The following is a 26,390-nucleotide window of genomic DNA, read 5'->3' as shown; positions in this document are numbered from 1 at the left end:
TACCTTGTGAATAAACTGTATACGGCACAAGAACCTCAAAGTAAGAAACACTTCGAAATGAATGCAATTTCCAAATAAACTGCACACAGCACAGAAACTCTTCAAAATGGCTGTACTTAACTGTGTACAGTGTAAGAAACGCTTTGAAATGGTGGCACTCTGCGAATAAATGTACATAGCACAATAAACTTTTTGAAATGGCTGTACTTTGACTGCACTTTGCAATATAATTGTACATTGCACACAGCAAACTCAAATAATTGCACTGTAATGAAGCACACACACTGCAAACACTTTGCACACACTGAGATACTTCGAACAACTCTAGTTATGCTTTGAATGGCTTCGGTCAATGCGAAATAGTAGTTTGTGCCCAAACACTGTCTTCTACTAAAAAACATGTGGTTGTCCTGCTTTTTAAGCTTTTTGTATTGCACTCTTTATGCCTATTTAACCTCTTATTATGCTCATTATACTTTTTCTTGTCCTCTGTTTACTTTAAACACACTTGTTATGCAAATCGGAGGTTATTCCGAGTCCCATATGAATATCTCTGCTAGTTTTATCAAATATCGTGGTTTCGAACATTTCATTTAATTAATAATGTGTTTTGTGCCTTTCGCTTGATTAATAATATATTCTGTGCGGCTCGTTAATTAATAATACATTTTATGTCTTGCAAGTGCTCCGTTTCATTTTCGCTGCAATACAAGTCATTTGTGCAAGTTTTGGTTACCTTGTTCATTTCTGGCCCTCTTTGATCGTTTGAGCTCTATATCACTCAATTTGCTCAGTCTACCTTCACCTTCAACTCTGCATCTCATGGCTTGAAGAAGTTGCACTTTCAATCCCAGTTCTGACATCATGTCGCTCATCTGGTCAGGATAAAACAGACAAACAGTTGTGGGTTCAGTTCGAGCAGCTTTATTACACACAAACACATTAAAAATGAGGCTTTGTAACTTAAGCTTTAATAAACTTATAAACTGACTACTGCACTCATACATGTTAACACTCTGGCTGTTGTCTCAAAATGGCACTGCTGCTGCACGTGCTCACTGTTTATATGCATGTGCCTACATCCGAAAATGCTTCTTAAAGTTACATGCACACACTCTGGTCTACACCTTGCCTTCACTTTGGGCTCAGACAGTGCCTCAGCTACCAGTGGGTGACTCTGTAGTGGCCATCTGTTGTTCTTCATGCCGCTCACTGGTTTCTCTGTTTTAGTCCCTTCCGCCACCATGAACCATGTCCATGTTAGCCATGTCCTCTCTAGCTGTTCCAGTGTCCAATCATGCATAAGAAACCATCTTCTTTGAGTCTGGGAGTTTCTCCTGGAGTTTCTTCTCAGAGGAGATGGGAAAAGAGACCTTCTGCCCCAGATGAAGTGCCAACTCTCATTCACTCTCCTTCCAGGGATGTCCGTAGAAAAAAGAAACAAAAGGTTGGACATTGCTCAGGATCGCACTGCAGTGGGGAACAGGGCATATACCTGTTTAGATGAAATGAGTTTCAGTCAAATGAGGTTTCAGTGAAGTGAGCTTTCAGTGATTTGTGCTCAGGCAATTCATTTTCAGTGAAATGAGGCTTCGATGAAATGAGTTTCAATGAAATGTGTTTTCCATCAAAGTAGACCCTGTGGACCATGTACTGTTTATGCATTTTGTTCCTACTTTGCCTTTTTAGGCATAGTCTTTGATTGGTTTGCCTCTTTGTCTCAAGATATTTGGAGAGGGTGGTCCCTGTCACTATAAACTGGGATACTTATAAAATCCCAAACTTACAGGCCTAGAGATTCCTGGATTTTGTAAATGCAAACACCTTGAACCAGGTAAACCATGCACCCATTAGGGGTGCAGACATACTCAACCTGGTACTCATAAACCTTGGAGAATGCTCTATGCGTAGTGTCCTGTCTGGTAAGGCCAGGCCACAAAGGTGTCTTCTTCATAATAAAAATCAATAGTGTGACCCCAACTAACCCCGTAGCATTTAGGAGCTTCTAAGGTGATCTTCCCACTACTGCTAAGTGATAATCTGTCAAAAATTTCAAGCTCCCCTGAGAACACAGTTGGGTATGCAGAATTGTTCACAGAAGCACTGTACAGTTTTGTCAACAAAAGCATAGAGACAGCTGTGCTTACCAAAAGTAAGACCAGAACTAAATCCAAAAGCAAACCACCATGTTGGAATCCAACCATAAAACGACTGTACTGCAAAAAAAAAATGTTATATGCAGATTAGGAAGCTCTACACTCAGAGTGATAAAAGCACTCTCATCAATCTAAGCAAATAGTTAAGAGGGCAAATTAAGTCTGCTAAAACCAAATTTGAGGTAAAGATAACCTCCCAAGCAAAGAACAACCACAAGGCTTTCTTTAGTTATGTCCAAAACCTCAAAGGCAGCACACAACAATATGCAGAACTGATTGTAAATGGAGCCACCTACACGGAGCCAGAAGATAGAACAAATCTACTGGGTGACAAATTCAACTCCAGTTTTAGAATCAGATACCCCCCCCCCCCCAACGATCACTAGGGGAGCAGGTCCTATAGATGCACTCTCTAAGGCCAGTAACACTGCATCAGTGGACCATGATAATATCCCATGATGCCTCCTAAATAGTCTGAAACGTGCTAATGGGACCACAGGAGTCATTTCTGAACTATAGCTTCCAGATGGGCATTGTGCCACATGAATGGAGAACTGCAATGGTCATCTCTACTCACAAGAGCAGGTGATCAGCAGACCCTGGGAACTGCAGACCCATGAGTCTGACTAGTCTCATATGCAAAGCCATGGAAAGAGTTATTGTGGAAATGATTAATAAGGACATATAAACCTTCAAACACTGGATCCAATTCAGTTTGGTTTTGTAATGGGCTGATCATGCCTACTCAACCTGTTGGACTTCTTTGAGAAGATCACCAAGGCAGTGGATGAGGGCAAAATGGGGCATTTGATATAATACCCTGCTAGAGCATTGTAAATAAACTCTCCGATAGAGGCATAGGACCCCTATGTTACACAATGGATGGCTAGCTGGCTGTCTGATAGGACCCAGGAAGTTAGGATAGGGAAGACCACCTCCACAAAGAGGCCTGTCTCTAGTGGAGTCCCTCAGGGCCCTATGCTAGGTCCACTCCTTTTTGGCATCTTCTTTTCAGAAGTCAAGGCCAATGTCAAGGGCCTCTGCCAAGTTTTCAGATGATTTTAAACTAGGAGCAGTCATAGAGTGCCCCAAGACACTAAAATCCTGCAGGAAGGACCAACACAAAAAATGACTGGAGCCAAAACCACGGCTTAAAACTCAGTGCCAGGAAATGTATAATTGTACCCTATGAGAAGTCAGGCACCCTGGAGAATTACCTAATTGATAACATACCCCTAAGAGTAGAACCAGTAGTCAGGGATTTGGGTACATCTGTAGATATTAACCTGGCTTTCAATGAACACGTATCTAAGGTAGTAAGAAAATTATTCCTTGTAGCTCAACTAATAACGATTGGGCATGACAGCTAGGTCCAAGCAAGGGCATGACAGCTAGGTCCAAGCAAGGGCATGACATCTAGGTCCAAGGAAGCCTTCGCGGTATTCTGCCCTCATCACCTCCTTCACTGAGTACAGCGATCCACTTCAGTCTGTACTTGATTAGGCACATGCAACAACTGGAAAGTTCATAGAATTTCCTCAAAAAAATACAGGGAGTAAACATCATGTCCTATGCATATCGCCTCAAAGCCCTATCTCTGTATTCTGTTTCCTGCAGACTGTTGAGAGGTGATCTGTGCCTGTCAAACAAGGCATCCTTGGGTCCCCTTCTGATGGACTTTTTGCCCATCCACAAAATGAATAGCCTCAAAATGACTCGGTCTTGTGGTTTTAAACTTTGCTTGCGACATAAATAGGACATGTTGGAGGGACAGGTACGTGTCTTAGAGAATTCCCATTCTCTGTTACAGGCTTCCCATCTATGTGAAACAAAGCTCTTCTTTAACCCTATTTAAGGGAAACCTGGACCAGTGGATTGGAAGTCGCAAATGTACCCTGAGTTTAGCCTGTATGTCTCTAATGAACAGAGGCAGCCTGTAAATTTTGCCCTAGCTTACATATCCCCCTTAAAATAACCTCTAAAGCACATAAACTTGCAGCATACAATTGAAATGCTTGTCTGGGCTTATAAAGGCCCCAGTGGTTATTAGCCCAGAATATACCTATAGCTCTTTCATTGTTCATATCAAGCATCTTATTCCAATAAAGGACCCTGCAGTAGTGGTTTATAAACTGCACGCTAAGCTTGATTGTAGCCAGTGTCCGAGAAGTGATCTGATGTCTTCTTGCTTGGATTACCCTAAAATCTTTTCCTGAGGCTAGTAGATGCTAACCTTAGTTACATCCAGTAAGCTGTAAGCTGAGAACATGATGTCCAAACTTGTATTATGGGCTCATCCCATTATGTTTATGTAATGCCTGTGCTGGCTGCAAGTGGTCTTTGATGTCACCATACATAGTATTACTTCTAACATGCTGAATCCTGCATGATCTGTATCTGGCCTGCCTGACAGAGCTGTTCACACCTTACTAATCATCTCACATGATCAACTAGTTTTCTCTCTCTCTCTTTTTTATTTCTTCAAATATTTAGGATTTTAAATACCATGGAAAAAAGGATCCTTTTCTTAAGTTAGGACATAATTATAATTCATGAATTTAATATTGCTCCAGTGTTTGGTGTTTGCCAAGAATGCTGTTCTCAGCACCTACAATGTACCCATAACTGTTTCATTGTGTAATTCATATAAGGTTATCAGTATTGTTGATATATATATTGCTGCCTATACTGAAGTGTCCATGTTCCTTATTGCTCTAGTTTCTGCCTGCATGTCTTGATGTTGTATAATCTAGTCTTTCAGTATGCAGGATATTGTCAGTGCATGCTCTTATTTTAGTAGTTACTGTTACTTTTGTCGTCTAGCTAGTCTCTTGTCCTTTCCTTCGATTTTTCTTATTGATTGTGTTAGTGATGGATTGCTGATGATTCAAAGACTGGTTTAGAGGTATCTGGAAGAGGTTCCCGTTCATATAAGGCTCCAGTCCTGTGGAACTTGCTGACTTTGTCAAATTTAGATTTGTGCTTCTGCAGACAGTTTCACGTGGGCTGTAAAAGCCCTTTTCTTCCATAAAGCTTGTATTCGTAATTAATTTGTAACTTTATTCACTACCAATATATCAGGCAGTGGTGAAGCAGAGCATTATAGAAATTTTAAAGTTCTACACAGAGCCCGTGAAGTAAATTTAAAGTTCAGTCCTCTGAAGTGCAAATTCGGACAACCAGAAGTTACATATGTAGGCCATTTGTTTACAAGTATGGGCTTGAGATCAGACCTGTCCAAGTAAGTAGCCATTCTTGAAATGCCAGCACCAGATAATGTGCAAGCTCTACAATGTTTTCTTGGTATGGTTAATTACTTAGGCAAGTTTATATCAGACTTCAGTGAGCTAAACAGCGACTTTGAGAGAGCTCACATGTAAAAATGTTACTTGGTCGTGGCTAGACCAGCACCAGAAAGCATTTGACTTTCTTAAGCAGAAAATTGCTACCCCACCAACATTAAGATACTGTGATGTCAACAAACCAATAACTCTTTCCTGTGATGCTTCAAAATTTGGTTTAGGTGCAGTTATTCTTCAAGAAGGCAAGCCAGTAGCCTACGCATCTAGAACACTTACCCAGACCGAGACACAGTATGCTCAAATTGAGAAAGAACGTTTGGTAATAGTGTTTGCATGTTCCAAGTTTCATGATTATGTCTATGGTCGAGAAATCCAAATTGAAACTAATCATCAACCTTTAGTTATATTTTAAAGAAGCCTATGCATTCAGCTCTAGTGAGATTACAAAGAATGATGCTCAAATTTCAAAAATACAACTTCAAAATGGTCTATACAAAAGGCAAACTTCTTCATCTGGCTGATACCTTATCCAAAGCACCTAGAAATACAACGGAACAGCTTCACGCAGAGAATTTTGACTTTGTCATGAAAGTGCTTAATTTTTCTACCTCAAGACTTGATGAGCTATGCGATCATACAGTGACTGATCCAGTTTTGCAGAAGCTCAGTTACTATATCAGTGCTGGATGGCTGTCAAAGCAATCCAATGTACCACCGGAAATGTAATCTTACTTTCCTTACAAAGATGGGTTGTTGATGGAAGATGGCATTATTTTCACAGGTCCTAAAATTGTTGATGTTATGTAGTCCTATCTCGCCTACATTCTTACCCGTGGGTTCGGCTCCGACTCTGCCTAATATACTTGCTCAAAAGTCTCTGATTGGCTGAGCTAAGAGGGTATCCCATAGTACACTGCTTCGTATTCCCAGATCTCATTTGCCGCTTGTAGAGCTCGGATGTGGTCTCGCTTGGCTGTGGCTAAGTACCTCTTTTTTGACTTATTTCTCTTAAGAAATTGGTTGCCTTATACTCAAAAGCTATTTTAATAGCTATGTCTTGCTGCTGTCATTGTGCTTGTGTGTTTCTTGGTGTTTTTGGTGGTATCCCTAACTGTTTCCATGGGCTAGGCCCGTTTTAGTTAGAGAACCTTGTCCTCCCTTACCTGAGTTGTTCATGTGTTTGTTCTCTGTATGGTCTGAAGAACCGTTTTAGTTAGGTTCTTTCAGTGGTGTCTTTGGTTGCTAATTGTTCGTATTAACTGTAGTGAACGTGTGGGCTTCTCAGTCTGTGTAGTTCTCTTTGCTAGTTAATGTTGTGGGCTTCCCGCCCATTTTGGTAGTTTGTAACTGTAGTGAACATTGTGGGTTTTCCCACCCATTTTGGAAGTTTGTTACTGTTTCACTAGAGTAGTAGATAATGTCTAAGGATCAGAAGGAACGTAAGCCTTCTGGCTTTAAAAAATGTTCAAAATGCGGATATAAAATGTCCATCACAGATGGACACTCTGCATGTGTCTACTGCCTTGGAGCCATGCATTTACAGGAGTTGTGTAGCTTTTGCCACTCTTTCAGTCGTAGGGTGCTCCAAGAGAGGAAAAACAAATTAATTTTAAAGGGATTGCTTAAACCGTCTTTTGAGGAAGCTATAGATTCGGCTTCCAGCTCTCATTTGAAATCTAAAGCCTCCAAGTCCAAGAAAAGGTCTCCGGCTCCATCTGCATCTTCGGAGCCTCTGGAGAAGATTACTATATTGGACTCTGCTTCCTCGGCTCCACTGTCCTCTGGGCCACAGGAGGTATCTGTGTTAAGTGAATCGGTGTCCGCTCTGATCATTCTCAAACCCATTCGGAGCCGGTTGCTTAGTGTGAGGCATGGTTCACCAGATAAGAGATCACAATCTCCATCCCTCTCCTCCAAATCATCCAGGCTTTCTGATTTGGATGTGGATAGGGTAGTGCAGAGGCTCCTGCAGTCACCGGTGTTGGCTAAATTGTTTTCGGCTCCAACCCAGTCAGCTCCGGAGCCACTTCCTATGGCTGTTTCTATGATTCCTCCTCCAAGCACATCCTTGTTGTCGGAGCCGGTATGTTCCACTCCGAGTGATGTTCTTGCGCAGCTCCAGTACCTCCCTTGGGTTTATCGGTGCCGACCTTGGCTCCTACCATGTCGGTTCCGTCCACAGGGTTCGAGACTCGGGTCTCCTCGGTTGGGCCAGAAGGGGATACTTCGGGACATATTTCGGTTCCGAGTCTCCCACTTGGTGCATTGGCTTAGGGGACCCGGTCGTGGCCTTGGAGGTCCGTCGGTTGGTCCTTGGACTCGGGGGGACCTACCTTCGAGGCCATGCGGAGCGCGCTGGCCTGATCGTCAGCTACATCACTCGGGTCAGTCATTCCATCCCCTACCACTCCGGCGAGAGCTTCTGACACTCACCTATCCTTGGACAGTAGAGCACCAGGCCCTAAGGACACCCCCACGAGTGGTCACCCACTTTCTGAAGGTCTCTCGGAGCCAGTGCCTGAGGAACCTCCCAGAAAAAAGTTGTACAAGAGGAAGCACATAGACTCCCAGGACGAGTCTCTCACTTCCGATACTGACCTTGAGGAATCGGAAGGATCCCCCAAGTCTTCCTCTGATGATGTTTCCTTCTCCGATATCCTGGAGATACTGAAACAAAGAGGAGACTGGCCTTCCAAAACCCCTTCCGAGGAGGAGTCAGTATTCCTTAAGGCTTTTGGCGCTCAACCCTCCGCCTCCTGGGTGTCTCCACCCTTCGATGAACTTCTTGACCTTATTTGTCGAAGGGTGTGGGAAAACCCTGATTCTGTGGAGCCCATACCCAGGCGTCCGAATAAATTTCTCTCCGCCCCACAGGGAAAAGAGTTTCTGTCAAAGGGAGTCCCTGTAGATGCCATGGTGGTGGCGGCAGCCACCCAGAAGGAAGTTGCAGAGTCTTCCTCCTCGGTCCATCCTCCTAACAAGGAGTCTAGGACTATGGACTGGTACGGGAAACGTACCCTGTCTTCAGCCACCTTCACTTTATGGTCACTGAATTACGTGTCTCATTTCACTCGGCTCCAGAGAGATCTCCTTAAGGAGCTGGGAGATACTCTTGCGGGTAACATACCTGAGGCGGTGACTCAGACAGTTAACGCACAGGTTTCTGCCCTCAACTCCATCGCAAACTTGTCCATGCGACTCATTTCGTATGCGGCCGAGGGAGCGAGTTGGGTGGCCAGCTCAGGGGTAGCCCTTAGAAGGCAAGCCTGGCTGCGCCTGTGTCACTTCGCGGAGGCCTTCGTCTTCCTTCACTGATGCCCCCTTAGATGGTTCCTCCTTGTTTGGAACCAAAGTGAAAGACACCCTCACCAGGTGCTAACAAGAAGGAAAGACCCTGTCGGCCATAGGGGTCCGTTTTTCCCTTCCTTCTAGGCCCTATCCCAAGACCCTGCGGGGGGGGGGTGTGGTTCAAGAAATCAAAGAGGTTTTTTCCTGCTGCACAAGGTGAACCCCCCTCCAGAGGCAGGGGAGGGGGGAGTTATTCAGGGAGACATCGCCCCAGAGACAGAGGGGGCCCCCGCAATTCCAGAGACTGCGACTCCTTCCATGGCTCCCCATACTCTCATTCCTGAGGTTGTGCCCGACTGTGCTTATCCGGAGCGAGTTGGGGGTCGAATTTCCTTGTATCAGGAAGCCTGAGAAAACATCACCCAGGACCGATGGGTATTAAGGATAATTTCCGGAGGTTACCTCATTCCATTCTCTTCAATACCCCCTCCAATAAGAAAAATCCCGGACATTCCACCCAGTCAAAGGGATCAAGCAGCCTCAGAGATATCTCAGCTGCTAGAAAAAGGAGCCATCCAACCAGTTCCCTCAGACCAAATCAGATTAGGGACTTACTCAAGGTTCTTTTTGGTGCCGAAAAGAACAGGGGACCTGAGACCCATACTAGATCTCAGTCAACTCAATAATTACGTACACAAGTCCAAATTCCATATGGTCACTCTACAATCGATTCTCCCATTGTTGGGAGAGTAAGTATGGATGTGCTCCATTGACCTCAAGGATACTTACTACCATGTCAAAATGGACAGAGTATCCAGGTGTCACCTACGCTTCTGGCTGGGAGCCAGTCACTTCCAGTTTCGACCCCTGCCCTTTGGTCTCACCACAGCCCCCAGGGTGTTCACCAAGTTTATGGCAGTGGGTGACTGCTCACTTGAGACGTCAAGTTTTCCAGGTGTTTCCGTACCTGGATGACTGCCTCCTCACCGCCCCCACCAGGCATCAACTAATTCAGACCAGGGATGCTACCATCAGTCTGTGTCACTGATTAGGCATCACAATAAACTGGGAAAAATCTGCCTTATTGCCCTTACAGCGTGTCACCTTTATAGGAGCAGAGTTGGACACCATTCAAATGAGAGCATTCTTGCCCACAAGAAAGGATCACAGGGTTGCAACAACAAATTCTCACACTGATGCCCCTGAGATATGTGAAGGCAGGACAGGTTCTACAACTCCTAGGTACCATGGCGGCGACTATCATGTTGGTTCCTCTAGCGAGATTACACATGAGACTTCTTCAATGGCTCCTCTTTGTCCAATGGTCTCTCCAAAGGCTTCTGCTATCCCATCCGATCTTAATGACAGACAGATGCAAGCAGGACCTCCGTTGGTGGCTGTGCACCAACAACTTGAACGGGGGAAAGCCCTTTGTTTCACCCATCCCTGTTGCCACGGTGACCACGGACGCCTCCTGGATGGGGTGGGGGGGCATTATCTCGGCAGGACGGTCCAAGGCACGTGGCAGGAGTACGAGATGCATTTGCACATAAACGTCCTGGAGATGAGAGCAGTGCTTCTTGCGTTGCAGGCACTTCAAGAAGTTCTTTCTCCAGGGACTATTGCGATACCCTCAGACAACATGTCAGTAGTGTGGTATCTCAACAAACAAGGGGGAACCCGATCTTACCCACTATGCAGAGAGGCCATGCGCATGTGGCTTTGGGCAATTGCTTCCCAACGGTTTCTGGTGGCAACGCACATTCCGGGGAAGACCAATGTAATAGCGGACAAGCTGAGCAGGGCGATTCTTATGCCCTACGAGTGGTCCCTGAATCGCCTGGTGGCAGAGCGAATCTTCAGCAGATGGGGTCAACCTTGCTGCGACCTTTTTGCCAGCCCTCTCAATGCGAAATGCAGCAACTACTTCTCGCTGATCCCCCCACCGGGGGAATCACCCAGGGACGCTCTGGCTCACAATTGGCCCTCCGGTCTGCTTTATGCTTTTCCTCCATTTCCCCTTCTCTCAAGGGTGATTCAGAAAGCACAATCTTTGGGAAGCAGAATGATTCTAATTGCCCCACACTGGCCCCGTCAGGTATGGTTCCCCTTCCTTCAACCTTACATTGTGGATTCCGGAACCCCTTCCAGATTTACTGACGCACATGTCGGGACAGGTCCATCCCTCTCTAAGGACCCTCCAGTTGACAGCCTGGATGCTCCACTTCCATCGTTAGTCAGATGTCACAATTTTTCGCCGGAAGTAGTCCATATATTATCGTCCTCTCATAAACCATCTACCAGGAAAATATACTCTAGCAAATGGAAAAGGTTCTCTATCTGAGCCCATTCTAGAGGCATTGATCCCTACACGGCTCCAATTGATTCGATTCTGGAGTTTTTGTCGATGCTGTTCTATCTAGGGTCTGCATCAGCCACCATCAAAGTTCAGCTGGCGGCTATATCAAATTTCCACGTGGCCAATGAGCCCAGCCTTATGGCACACAGACTATGTAAAGCATTCCTTAAAGGTACTCTATTACTTCGTCCCCCAGTATCCCAACCTGTCATGCCCTGGGACCTCAATTTTGTTCTTCAAGCTCTCACTCTTCCACCATTTGAGCCTGCAGCTACCTGCGAGTTAAAATTTTTGACATGGAAAACGGCATTTTTAACAGCAGTCACTTCAGCGAGGTGGGTCTCTGAAATTCAAGCCCTCTCCATCAAACCCCCATATTTGATCTTTCATAAAGATAGAGTCTCTCTTAGACCAAACCCATCATTCCTTCCCAAAGTGGCTTCTGTGTCTAATATGAATAAGTCTATTGAGCTGCCAGTTTTCTTCCCCAATTTTTCTAACAAGGCAGAATTCAGATTTCACAAATTGGATGTACATAGACAGTTACACTTCTATCTACACCGGACGAAAGATATCCGGAACTCTGACCAACTCTCTGTCTCCTTTTCGGAAAACCGGTCTGGTTCTCCGGTATCCAAGGTCACGCTCTCTAGATGGATAGCTAGCTGCATTTCCTTCCATCTATCAGACAGCAGGTAAAAATTTGCCCTTTCCAGCTAAAGCCCACTCCACAAGAGCGGTCTCCACATCCACAGCCTGTCAAGCTAGATTGTCAATGGATGATATATGTGCTGCGGCCACTTGGGCTTCTCCTCACACTTTTGTTTCTCATTACAAATTGGACGTGGTTTCCAGGGGCAGATCTTCATTTGGCTCCACAGTTCTCAGAAGTATTTTCCTATGAGCCACCCAGGATGTAGATGCTAGGGACGCTGTCCCACGGGTAAGAATGTAGGCTAGATAGGACTACATAACATCAAGAAGTTATTTACTCACCATAATGTTCGATGTATGTAGTCCATCTCGCCTCACATTCTTACTTACCCTCCTGCCTTCCCCCTGCCTGGAGGATTTGGAAGTTGGTTTGTATCCTGCAGCGTCCCTTTAAATAGTTTTGTTTATATGGATACGTGGTATGTATGCAGTAATTATGTTGTTAGCATCAAACTAGATCTGGGGATACAAAGCAGTGTAATATGGGATACCCTCTTAGCCCAGCCAATCAGAGACTTTTGTGCTAGTATATTAGGCCGAGTCGGAGCCGATATTCGGCTCCGAACCCACGGGTAAGAATGTGAGGCGAGATGGACTACATACATCGAACGTTATGGTGAGTACATAACTTCGTGTTCTTGCTTCTTTGCAACAAGAATTTATCCAGATTTTGCATCGCGGTCACCCGTGTTCCGAATCTGCTAAGGGAAGAGTGAGAGGACTGGTATTTTGGACTTCTCTAGCAAAAGACATTGATAAAGTACTTTCTTCCTGTTCAATATGTAATAGTACATTTGCAAAGAGAGCCACTTCAGCTAAGTCAAATTCCTGGTCTACCTGGTCAATTGTAGCTACTGACAGATTTGAGTGGAACAATCAACATTACTTGGTACTGGTAGACTCTTATTCAAATTGGTTTGAGATCGATCTACTACCTAATTTGACTTCTACTACAGTCATTACTAAGTTGAAACGCAATTTCTCAGTCCATGGCAGTCCACAGAATCTCTGACAATGGTACGTGATACGCAATTCACCAGTCAGTTGTTTCAGAAATTTGCTAGAGAGTGGAACTTAATGCATGTTGCTAATAGTCCGGAGTTTCTGTAGTTGAATGACCTTGCTGAACATGCAGTACAGAGTGCAAAGCAGTTACTTGAAAAGTCACAGCGTGGTAATACAGATTTTTTTTTTTGAATTTACTCAGTCTCCGAAACATACTGTGTGACGTTATACTTTGCTTACCTGCTCAGAGACTTCTGTCTAGTAAACCAGAACAACATTGCCTATCAGTTCTAGTTTATTGAGGCCTAAATCTAAGAACAACCAAGCCATCAAAGCTCAGTTATCTAGAAAGTGTTCTTTCCAAAGGCCAGCTATGATAAGTCGAACAGATTCCTTCGTCCATTGAAAAAAGGAGAGACAGTGAGGATACAAACAGCGAAAGGTTTCAACCAGATTGGTCAAGTAACGAATATTTGTGCAGAGCCGAGATCCTGTTTTTTTAAATCCGAGGGCGTGGAGTACAGGAGAAATCTCAAACATCATCTTCCTGTAGCAGAACTGATATCATGCCATTGTACCTGTGATAAAGACTCTAACTCTCAGAGCAATCCAGATGATATTCCTGTTCCAAAACATGTCTTGACTCCTGATACTGCTCCAGCAGATGATTCAAGTGTTCCTAAGATTGAACAGTCAGCAGAGACTATCCCAGTTGCTAAACTAGATCCCAAATTTTATGTCACATGATATGGTCACATTTCAAAGCCTAGTGTGAAATACACAGCAGCTTGGACATAGTTGTATATATGTATGTAGCTTTGTATAACTGCATGATGAAAATCATTTCTATGTAAATTGTATATTCATTACTATCCATGACAATGCCCAACTTATTTTCTCAAAGAGGGAGGATGTAGAATAACAGGTCTGTTGTACCTTTAAGAAGTATTTCCAAGATCTGTGTGCGCGTATAAATACTGAGCACATGTTAGCTTCAGTGCCATTTTGAAGGTGCAGCCAGAATATTAACATCCATGTGCATGATAGCTAGTTTGTTTGCAAGTTAAAGTTCATGATGTGTTTGCATACAGTAAAGCTGCTTGAACAAGAATCCACAATGCTAGCTTGTTTTATTCTGACCTTGCGAGTGACACTTAAGTTAAATGTCATTTATTTGGCTCATTCACATATTTAAAAATACTGTGCTTACATGCTAACCACTTTAAATTTAACTGTCATCTTTGTTCACATCTCATTAATGATATGTGCTCTCTTTAAACTGGTGTAATAGAATGTAAGATTTAACAGAGTTTTATATTAATGTGCTTTCTTCCAGCGAATGTCCTGGAGACACTTCGAGCTGATGGGAATGTATTAATAGCTGTGGATACTGCTGGTAGAGTTCTGGAATTAGCTCAGCTGCTGGACCAGATTTGGAGAACAAAGGATGCGGGGCTTGGTGTCTACTCTCTAGCTTTACTAAACAATGTCAGCTACAATGTAGTGGAGTTTTCTAAATCACAGGTTTGTTGCATTTTCAACTCCTCTAAATGAGAATGCAGTGTATGTACAGTAGCAAAAAGAGTTAATGTTGGTATTTTAACATTTATTACTGGTCTGTTTTGTTTTCCCATTCTTGTGTGTATTTCCATGATATATTTGTGTTTAAGTAAGCTACAGTAATTTTTACATTGTGCCAAGACTTGGCAGTGATCATACATCTTCAGTATCTAACATCATTCTTTTATGTATTTTCTGAAATGCCTGTTGAAGTGGTTTGACATTTGATGTATAATGCTTTAAAATAAGTCACTGTATGTTTTGTGGTCATAGGTGGAGTGGATGAGTGACAAGCTGATGAGGTGCTTTGAAGACAAAAGAAACAATCCCTTCCAGTTCCGCCATCTTTCATTGTGCCACAGTCTGTCAGACCTCTCCAGGGTGCCTAGCCCGAAGGTAGTCCTTGCAAGCCAGCCTGACTTGGAATGTGGCTTTTCACGAGAACTCTTCATTCAATGGTGTCAGGATACTAAAAATTCTATCATCCTAACTTGTAGGACAACACGTGGCACACTTGCTAGATACCTGATTGATAACCCCAATGAAAAGATTGTAGATTTAGAGGTAAGAAACAGCTGTAGTTTCCTTTTCCGTGCCTGCCACTTTGCATCATCACTGAGATTTTTCTTTTGAGTGCTAAATTATATATAGAAAGTATTCATTATTTGTTTGAAATCTGCCCATACACAGAATTTCCTTTATATAATTGTGTTTTATTTGGTATCTCATAAAATCGGTAAGGCAGTGGGATAGTCCAACTTAATGGTGTATAGAAATGGTACCCTGACCATGTCCAAAGTTTGACTGGTTGGTTCAGGGGCTAGAAGAACTGGGTGGAATGGATGAAAGTGAGTGGTTGACATGGACTAACCCATTAAAGGGGGGAGGCAGTCTAGCCAATAGGTGTACAGCATACACCATATGGGATGGGGGCACAAATTTGACTTTGCCAAACTGCATCGGCAGTGTAGCCTTCATGGAGTGTGTGTATGAGTATGTACTCTCCTGAAGGAAGGCCTAACTGGCCCTTGCATCTGAGATCATGCACATCAACCAGCAAGAGTAGAGGGTTAGGGCCTGTAATAAAAAACCCAGAAGGCTGCCTGGATGACTGTTTCTTGAGATTCTTTCACCCTACAGAGGAATGACTGGGCCAATAGACCACTGAAGAGTTGATGACTGCAATGCTGAACACAATGCAAAAAAATCTGCATCCTGACAAATCCATGCAGAAAGAACATGCAGTGCTAGGGTTCAAAAGCTGTACATGTGTTTAGCAAGGAGAAGAACAGTGATGTTATTGTTGCTTTATTTCCCGGTGAAGCTTTATTTTGTGTACTGTGTATGTTTGAAAACTGTACTTAAAAGATATACATATTTTAAAACTGAAGATATCTTGGGAATGGCATTTAACATCAGTGAGGATTGTTTAAAAGTTGTTTTAGACCATACTGCCTGATCTCAGCATATGCATTAAGTGCCTTATGAACACTTTTGTGTTACTCTGTGTTGTGCACTGTACAGAAATCTGTTTTAAATGGACATATGCACCAGAATAAGGTGTACAGAGGTGAGAGAAAATACTTCATTACAGTTGTAGCTTTTTGAATGATTTCATTTTATGGGGAAAGGAGTGTAGGAATCATAGGTTAATGAAAAGATTGTTGAAAAGTGTAGCAGTAAATCCATTCTAGAGTGTACATTTTGGTGAAAAATGCATGTGCTTAGCATGAATTGGTTTACACAGAATGAATCCATACATATGCTTGCCGCCAATATATTCCAGTACAAATCACACCCTAGCACAACCTACTGTTATACAATATTTGAATGTTCAGCTGTAAAAGAATATTAAGTTAATAATATCCATTTTCTAAAGTGCTTTTCTAGCTGAGAGTCACAGTGGTAAGGTGAACAGGGCAGACCAGACTTCCCTATTTTCAGTTTTTAGCGGCAGTCTCCTGCTCACTCTTCACTATTCCTACGCAAACTAAGGGATAGTCTGTTAATTGTGCCCTATGTCTGCCATGAACCCTTGTTCTTATGGACTGTATCTGGTACACCTCCTGTGGGAGGTTTCCTGGGGCATCTTCACTAGGTGCTTAATCTACACAGTCTGATTGTTTCCAACCTACAGCCACATTGAGTTCTTTATGCGTGTTACTCTGCAACAGAGAGTAATCCTATCACACTACAAAGGATCTCATTTCTAGTGTTTCTGCCTCAGCCTCATTCCTTTTGTAGGCGCTTGTGTCCATAAGTGAAGATGAGGGTATTGACAAGTAAATAAGGATATTGACAAGTAAAACGATTACGTCATTGTATGAGAAACCTCTCACTTCTTCACATTCTGGCTCTGTGTCTGCATTACTGCTGCCATTACACCTATCACCTCATCTCTCCACTAATCCCATCTAACCTTAATTGTGAGCAAGACCTCAGTAAACTGGAACTGTTCCACTTGAGGTAGCTCTTCTCCCCTCACAGAAAGCAGTCCATTCTTTTTTTCTGGGGAGAATATGGCTTTGGATTTAAAGGTGCTGATTTTCCTTCCACCTGTTTTTGCACTTGGCAGCAAACTGCTCAACTAAATGCCAGAGATCACAGATACTTGAGGCCTAGAAGACATCATTATTTACAGACAACAGTGGTACACTCCTTACATCAGTCATTCTGGACACTTTCAGATCTCTGCTGCACTTTGATGATTCGGTAGACCCCTGGAAGAGGGCTACACCCACCTTGAATATGTTCGTCTTGGCAACAATAGTGCAGCTACACCTGTTGCTCTACAAATGTAGGGCAGAATGATATACAGCAGTTGTCTGTAGACCCTGTACTATTGCAGCATTTCCTAGACGACTGTCCACAGTATGGTAACATGACTTTTCTGTGTCAGCAAAACACATGACCATGCTGGCACACTCCTAAGACTCCTCCATAAGTCATGCAGGGAGAAAGAACTGGTCACTGTTCCATTACCTGCATTCTCCTGAATCAAAAGTTCAGCTGTCAGTTCGAGTCTTTTTTTCCAGTGTCTTAGCATAGACATTGCTAGGCAGTCTGAGGAGCATGATTGTGTCTGTAACTGAGTTACAATTTTAAGCCATTGTTTGAAAATTTTATGCACCTCCTAGTCCGACAGTCCACAAGTAGGGATACTGTCCTTTACACAACATTAAAAAGACACATTGACCATGGCATCCCACCTTCCCCACTGCTCCCCCTCATTTTCAAAAGTGGCAGAGTAGTGTGTGTGCAGTCAGCCACTTCTAGCACAGAATCCTTTAACAGAAACTATTACAAAGAAACACTGGACACCACAATATAATGCTAACACTTTCATTTTTCTTTTGTTACCAGTTCAGACTTCATCAGATGTAGTAACACAGATCAAACATTCTTTAAATACTTCAACACCCATATTACTTGTTTACACACATCCATTCACACGTTTAGTAATATGTCATAGCCACCTAAAATAATCTTATTGCACTCTTCTGCTTCCTAAAAGAGGCTTAATACTTAAAACCCCATATTAAGAAGAGGTTTGACTTGCATCATGTCTAGGCAGGGTAAGTTAGTTAATACAGTTTCATTTTTAAATTTATATTGCAAGGATCTTGTGCTTGAAATACTTGGCATCTACAGAAAATTTAAAAATCCATTTGAATGTGGCCCTGGAATAGTTAAAAAGTTAAGACAACTTTTTTTAAGTGACTTTTCTCCCTTTGTGTGTTTGCGTGTGTATGCATGTGGTGTATATTTAGTTATCGAAAGCTACCGTGAACGAACAGCATTTAATCGAATACGCCGTTCGATTTCTGCTCTTGTGGGGGGCTATGCCCCCCCCCACACTAATTATTTATACCAACTATTGAGATCGCCCTACAGTGAGGAAAGGACAAATTTCCCAATCTGCCCTGTATCACAGTTCGGTGAATGGCATGTTCGATGTAACAACACCGAAAATGCCATTCGCTGCACAGTTTTTCGATAATCTAATAGAGACCTATATGTGTGTGTGTGTGTGTGTGTGTGTGTGTGTGTGTGTGTATGTGTGTGTGTGTGTGTGTGTGTGTGTGTGTGTATGTATATATATATATATTTTTATATATGTATGTACATATATATATATATATATATATATATATATATATATATATATATATATGGATCTAGGACTTATGCACGAATGTGCAAAGTCCCGAATCCATAATCACCGAACATATATTAACGAAAGCACGTTCACCGAAAAAGCGCTTTCGTTAATATATGTTAAAAAAAAAAAAAGAAATCTACGTTTATGCAGGAGGGCTTTGCCCCCCTGCAACCCCCCCCTACTGTAATATTCTCACTCTGAGACTGCACTACAGTGAGGAAAAGGGAATGTTCCCTTAGCCACACCATAGTCCGTTCTCGTGCTTCTTAGGTGAAAAGCAGTTTTGTGCAAGTATGCCAAACCAAAATTAGCTTTGCTGATTTTTGTCTTCGGGTATCTGTACGGATCCTGGGTGAACTTTGACTGATTTCTTCTGAATTTAAGGAAGAAATTTTTCTATAATCTTGGAAGGTGTTTTGTATTTTGCCTTTATTGTCTTTGTTATGTTATTGATATTTATTTTTAGTATTATGTTCTCTGAACTGGTGGTATATTCCATCAGTGTTTTATACCAGCATAGACTGGATCATACTTTGTCTTATAGACAGGCAGAGGTCAGCTCTGAGTAAACTTGAATGAATGTAGTATATTGGTAGTTCCTAAAGCCTTTGGTTAATTCATATTTTCCAGATTTTTTTCTAGTAAGAAATTGCACCTTTTTGAGTTCTCTTGTGTGGCTTGTTTAAAGGTTGCAGTACCCAAAATCTAGCACTGTTTTCAGTAATGGTATCACAGATCCACTTTATTCTCCATTAGGAATAGAAATAAAATAGTACACACATTTCTGCTTTCTAGGATTAACATTTCACTTAAGCTTAAGTACCTAGGAGTCAAATAGCAACCTGATATTTGTACTTTATTCACATACATGTTAACCTAATTTAGGACAAGATTAAAATTGACCTAGAGAAGTAGGATAAACTTAAATTTAGTTTGTTTGATAGATTGTCATTATTTTTTTCTGTGATAACTCGGTTTTGTTTGTCCGATTTGATTTAATCATGTCAGCAAGTATGCCTATTATGAAGTTTCTTTAGAATAACAGTAATCCTAGGGCTACTTAAAGCTTTCAGATCCAAAACACACCCCTCCTGGGATGATCAGAATTATTTGTAAGTAGACATAGCTGTATCATCTAAATGGATTTCTTTCACTGTGAAAACAGGTGCTCTTGTAGTAGACAAATCCCTTACAAGAGCTCCCATAGTCTAAACATTTTTTGGTTTAGGTCCAGTGCATGATAGAGAGTTGTAGGACCTGTGTAGAACTTCCTGCAAAAAGCTCTTATGAGAAGAGAGCTTCCCAGCAGAACCCTTTAGAGCGGAAGAGTCTCAAAGCCTTGACTCATGCCACCATGGCATCCTCCAGTTGGTCCCTGAATAAAGATGTCACCCCCCCCCCATAAGAAGCAATTAAATAAGTGATATAAGGGAAGACAGTCAGGTACTCTAACGATGAGACTGTGGGTTATGACTTTCCTACTTGACTGAAGGATATGGGTTCCAGTGAGTCACTTTTTTTAACCCCAGATCCTGGCATCTTAGGGATGTGAAGCCTCTGATGAAGCTCTTTTGGAGGCTGCCATGCCTGTAGATCAAAGCATATCCCAAGCTTTGAGCACTTGCCTGAAGTTTGGGCCAGACATCCTGCTTTGGGAGCCTATGGCTAAAGCATTTTTTTTTGCCTCAAAAGAGGCAGATAGTGTACACACAATTCTGGTTACAGAAACAGTTGAGTGTCAGAGTGTGGAAGACCAGGAATCTCATCCTTTGTCACTGGCCTCCAGGGCAGCAGCCGTACAAAACAGAACTCAGAAGCTGAAATATAGGTTGCTCTCCCCAATCTTCCTGGACCTCCAGCAGTGGGTGGGTCACTGCCTATCCTCCTCAGGCTATTCACTAGGAATGGATCTTCTTCGCTCAGTGGGTTTCTTAGATCCCACTGGGCTTGAAGCCAATTTTGGATCATTCCCCTGTGTCTGGCATCCCCTCTGCAAAAGAGAGAGGGACCCTTCCCTTATAGGGGTGGCAGTTCCTCAGAGAGTGAGGGAACACTTGAACTGCTCCTACCATATGTATCCCCTCCTTAGTTATGACACAGACACTGAAATGTTTTCTGCTTTACACATAGAACAAATTGTTTAAAGATTATAGGATGAAACAGCACTGTAAATGGGATGCAAATGAGGTATGGAGCACACAGAAAAGTAATTTTGATTAACTAAGGCTTTTCTTCACCATTAACTACCTTTTTGTCCATTTTATGGAACACCCAAAATGTAGTTTGATTAGCTAAGCCTCAAGATCAACCACTTTTCCCCCCTATTTTATATGGGGTTGAAGTGTTGCAGCAGCTGTCACCACCTCTCTGAATTCAGTTCTACTCTCTCTGACAGTCATGTCTGACTGTCGCAAATGGTCTTCCATGCGGCACATCCATCTCCTTGCTGGATGTCCTCATCTCCTGTCTTCCAAATAATCTTCCATTTTGTCTGCATATGTTTTTTGGGTCTTGATGTCATAAGTCTCTGGCAGTTCCTCCAGTCTTAGGAGGTCTAGAAGATGCACACTTAGTAGCCTCATAGGAACTTAGGCACAAGTGCTGTGCCCGTAAGAAGCCTAATAGGTTCTACAAGGTAATGAGTCCCAAAAGTTCCTATACAGAAAATCCATGTGGTGGTTCAAGCATTGGTGTCTATAGGTCAAGAAAAGGAGGTCAAAACTGTTGGCTGCCCCCAGTACAAGACTGATTTGGGAAGGAAGTATCTAGAGCTGCCACTCTGCTCTCCAGAGCTACTAATTAGTAGACGTATATCTGCAAGTTTCATAGTGCTCTCCTGGATCAGATGAAGAAGAGGATGAAGGATGTCTCTGAAGGGGTTCTGAGGACAAATGTATTGTCCCTTACTCTTTGAGGTGGCTTAGTACTCCAGGTGTGGTCATGATGCTTTGGAGACAGCCTCCAGGGTGACAGCTACACAGGGTCAGTGATTAGGTGACATGCATCCATGAGGCTGCAACCTCGACCAGAGGATGTAAAAGTGCAGCCTCTTAATCCATCCATGCATAAGGATCTGCACATTAGGATCCTCACTGGTGAAGTATTCCCAGAAATAGAGGAAAAGTGGAACACTTGGCAGTCAGGGAGACACCTGTTTGACTCCCACATGCCTAGATATGATAGGAATTACTTAAGTCTGGACCCTTCTATTGGAGGCAAGGAAAGAGTAAGCAAACCAAATGTAAGAAGGACCAGTACAAGAAATAATGACATGAAGACTGGAAAGGAAAGCTTCTGACCCCCAGGGCCCTCTTCCCCCTGTGGAGCAGCCATGCCTACATGAAACTCCCTTCTATCCGCTTCCATCCCAAAACTTGTTTTCTTCTGAACTCCCAACACGCACGCACACACACACACACACACACACACACACACACACACACACACACACACACACACACACACACACACACACACACACACACACACACACACACACAGTAACAGAAGAAGTAATCTTGTACATAAGCTAGAAAACCATCTCACCAGCCAAATAGATGCCGCAGATAATATCTCAGAGTAACAAGCTACAGTTCATAAGAAAGCTAAAAGTATCAGGTATTCATCCCACCTGTACTAAGGTATCATGTGCTACTCATACCTCCCATCTTACAAGAGGTTTTACAACTAAGCGTCACTGAACCTCTGCCATGCCAGGCCTGGAACAGCAGGTTCTAGTCTAGGCTCCCTAGCAGTCAGAAAGGAAGCATCCATGGAGGCCCATCATGGACTTGTCTCAAGGGTCCAAAATTCAAGATGATATTGCAAACCTTCTTATTAATCCTTATTCCCTCCAACTCTTTTGGTTGCTCTGAATCTCAAAGATGCCTGTTTTCATGATGTTCATCGTGTTTCACTGTTGCAGTCATTACACTTGGGTTATCCTGCTGGCAGGCTACCCGCAGTCGGCCTGAATTCCAAAGTCCTGGTCCGGCGTCGGTTGCTGTCACCTCTTCCCCTGACATCAGTGCCCCAGGGATATAAAAGATGCAACTGATGCCATTTTCTTCAGTCTTTCTTGCCGCGCCTGAAGCAAAAGCAGTTCGCAAGTGCCGGTCGGCCGACTTCTGAGATTTTCGAAATTGAATTTCAGATCCAAAGTCTTCATTAAAGCTAAGTACCCCATTGGGGAAACTTTTTCTTGCTCCAGACCGATGTCAGTAAAAGTTAACAATTGTATTTCTTGTGGGAAGCAAATACCTCATAAGGATTTTCATTCTTACTGTATTCCTTGCCTAGGCCCCGACCACGACATTGCTAGTTGTCGGTTTTGCACTAGATTCAACCCACGCACTATTAAGCGTCGATTCGATTTTGTTTTACATTACTTTGGCCACAGCTGATGACCGGAATTCATAAAAAGCGCAGGGACAAAGAAAAGAACAGGCATCCAAGGTCCAAAACTGACGACGAAGCCTCTTCTAGGCCAGTCGCCGGTTCTCAGTGAGGCGCTTTCGCAGCCCCTGACACCCGCTACCTCAGAGCCACAGGCCGCCTCCGACTCCCACGTGGAGACAACTAGGCCTCTGGAAACTCAAGGTATTGGGCCTATGGAAACTATTCCCTCAGATTGGTCCGGAGATGCTGAGCAGGCGTCGGCTTCTGAGGGTGTTTTCAGACCTACACAGCTTACTATCAAGACTACTTCAGCAGCCAAGGCAAAGTCTAAAACACCTATAAAGACAAAGAAACAAGTACAGCATTCACCTGGGCAGTCTTCCATGCCAAAGAAACAGATGCTTAAAATGGCTGAGGACCTAATTACTCTGATCAGGGGGTCCCATCCCCCTCCTGAAAAAAGGCCTAGGAAAGATACTGACTATAATTCCTCTGACCAGGTTTCTATTTCCTCTGATTCCTCTTCAGAACAGGGATATTCTCTTCCTCCCTATGAGGATTCTGACGCTGAAGAATCTATTCCTTCAGCCTCTCCCCCTGAGGATTACTCTTTTGGGGAAACCCTGCACACCATGAGGGAGCATTTCCATTGGGAGAGCCAGGATTATTCAGAATCCAAGAAAAGGCTCAAAGGTTTTCTTTTGCTGCCTCAGCACAGGCCCCTTGCTATTCACCCTGTACTAGATATAGTTGATGATGTTTTTTTCTGAATCCAGTTTGTCTCCTGATTCTTTACCTCCTGCACCAGTTAAGCCAGATAGGCACTACAGGGTTCCAGATTCACATACATTCCTTTATAAAAACCCTGCTGCTGACCCAGAAACAATTTCTCAGGGTCCCAAAGGGATCAAGGCTTCCACTGCAAAAAATCCTGTTCCCTCTGATAGGGATTCTAGAGCATTGGACAGATGGGGGAAAAAAGTTTACACCTCTGCTACTTTAGCTGTAAGGCCTTCAAATTGCCAATTTCACATGCTTAAATATCAACAATATCTAATGTCTTTGCTCAAACAGAAAATGCTTACAAGCTCAGAATGTCCTGAAAATAAGGAAATGCGGCGCAGTGGTGCAGCGGTTAATGCTGTCGCCTCACAGCAAGAGGTTCTCTGGTTCGATTCTCGGCTGGGGTGCCTTCTGTGTGGAGTTTGCATGTTCTCCCTGCGTTCGCGTGGGTTTCCTCCAGGTACTCCGGTTTCCTCCCACATTCTAATGACATGCTTCTGGAGCATTTCTCCCCGGGCCTTCGCTGAAAACAGGATCTGTGGAACCTAGTCGGACTTTCCCGGTCAACAAAATGTTAAATAAAATGGTAAATAAAAAAATGCATGATTTATTGCATGCAGCTGAACAAGTGGGAAAGCATACTTTGCAATGTGGTTTTGATTCATTAGAGGCTTCTTGCAGAGCCGCAGTTACAGGTACTGTCATTCGAAGGCATGCTTGGTTAAAAGAACAAAGTTTACCTGATCATGTTAAAGCAAAATTGTTGGATGCTCCATTATAGCATGATACTTTGTTTGGTGTTAAGGCAGAAGAGGTGTTAAAGAAAATGGTGGATAAAGCAAAATCAATGCAGACAGTAAAGGATTTCTTACAGGTTCAGCCACCCAGATTTAGTAGGAACTGGCCTTCAAAAAATTAGTCCTTTCCAGTGTCAGACAGGCCACAAAGAGGCAGATACAGACGCCCAAGAGGCAGATCTCAGCCACAAGGTACATACAGACCTAAGCAGTGGGGTAACTCAGCCCGCAAAGGTGGAGAAGACAAATCACAACCCTATAGGAAACAGTCCCGATGACTTCCCTCTACCAATGCCAAGCACTTACCTTTTGGCAGCACCCTTAGGGGGAAAACTAGCACTTTTCTCACAAAATTGGCACATAATTACCCAAGACAAATGGGTACTGAATATTGTTTCCCAGGGTTACAGGTTCCACTTTCACACCCTGCCAAGGCCAAAAGGTATGCCAGACCTGCCACACAGTCAATGGGCAGAGGCACATAAACAAATTTCTGCTCTCATGGACATGAGGGCTATTCAAAAAGTACCACAGCATGAGCAGGGACAAGGATTTTACTCAAGACTTTTCTTGGTACCCAGAAAGGACAAAGCTTGGAGACCAATACTGGACCTGTCTACTCTAAATACTTTCCTGGACGTTCCAAAATTCAAAATGTTGACACTGCAGCAACTTCTACCCATGCTGGGCAAAAAGGCTTGGCTAGTTACTTTGGACCTCAAAGAGGCATACCTGCATGTCCCAATCAGACACTCTTGCAGGAGATACCTCAGATTCATAGCTGGGCTGGCTCAATGCATTACCAATTCTCTGCACTGCCCTTTGGTGTATCTACTGCGCCCAGGATCTTCACAAAATGCCTGGCACCAGTAATTGCATTTTGCAGACAAAAAGGAATTCAAATATATCCTTACTTGGACGACTGCCTTATTCAAGCAGACAGCAAGGACATTCTGCTAAAGCATCTGGCGTTTGTAAAAAGATTACTAACTTGCCTAGGGTACACAGTAAACAAAAAGAAATCAAAAATAGTGCCCTCTCAAGAGATAATATTCCTGGGTGCAAGCTTAAATACAACTGCCCAGATGGCTTATCTCACGCCAGACAAACAAAGGCAACTGACTCATTACTTTCAAATGATGGCAACAAAGACCCAGTTACCTGCAAGAAAAATTTTGCAGGCTTTGGGCTTCATGGCATCCTGCATCCTAATTCCATATTCAAGACTGCATATGAGGAAACTACAATGGTATCTAAAAAGTGTTTGGACTCAACATTGCCACAGCCTGGAAACAATAGTTACTCTTATTTCCTGTCTGCAACAAGAGTTTCGATGGTGGGCACTGGCCTGTCACCACAACAAGGGACAGCCTTTCACTTTACCCACAGCCAGTCAGACACTAACAGCATATGCATCGGATTATGCCTGGGGAGCACTCATGGCAGGAAAATGTATACAGGACACGTGGCCCACAGACCAAATGCATCTTCATATCAATCAAAAAGCGATGCTCGCTGTACAGAATGCCCTGACAGCCTTCAAGGATCTACTACTTCCAGGACAACTATTAGTAAAGACAGACAATACTACAGTCATGTGGTACATAAGCAAGGGGGCACACATTCCTACCCCATCTGCAGGCAAGCCATGACTTTGTGGAACACAGCACTGGCCTATCAAGTACATCTGCAGGCACAATTCCTGCCAGGAAAGAAAAATACTTTGGCAGACGAACTAAGCAGAAACATCATGGACCCTCACGAGTGGAAACTAGATCCACAAGTCTTCAGCATGATAACAAAGAAGTGGGGATGCCCGGACATAGATCTATTTGCCTCCCCTTACAACTGCTAACTACAGAGATT

At 43.3% G+C, this 26,390-nt stretch overlaps 1 protein-coding gene across 2 annotated transcripts in view; it reads left to right on the top strand.

The window, feature by feature from the left end:
- Positions 1-26,390, top strand: part of CPSF2 (cleavage and polyadenylation specific factor 2) — an 806,201-nt gene that overhangs the window by 451,840 nt on the left and 327,971 nt on the right. For both annotated transcript variants that reach the window (XM_044074658.1, XM_044074655.1), the window contains exons 7-8: positions 14,161-14,348; positions 14,658-14,948. In XM_044074658.1, the coding sequence (XP_043930593.1) occupies positions 14,161-14,348; positions 14,658-14,948 (479 nt within the window). The remainder of the gene's footprint in view (positions 1-14,160; positions 14,349-14,657; positions 14,949-26,390) is intronic.

This window comes from Protopterus annectens, chromosome 6.part0, assembly GCF_019279795.1.
Source record: "Protopterus annectens isolate FY-2018-M chromosome 6.part0, PAN1.0, whole genome shotgun sequence".
In the NCBI taxonomy this organism is placed as follows: domain Eukaryota; kingdom Metazoa; phylum Chordata; order Ceratodontiformes; family Protopteridae; genus Protopterus; species Protopterus annectens.
The sequence above is the reverse complement of the archived record's forward strand: the minus strand, read 5'-3'. Positions and strand labels throughout refer to the sequence as shown.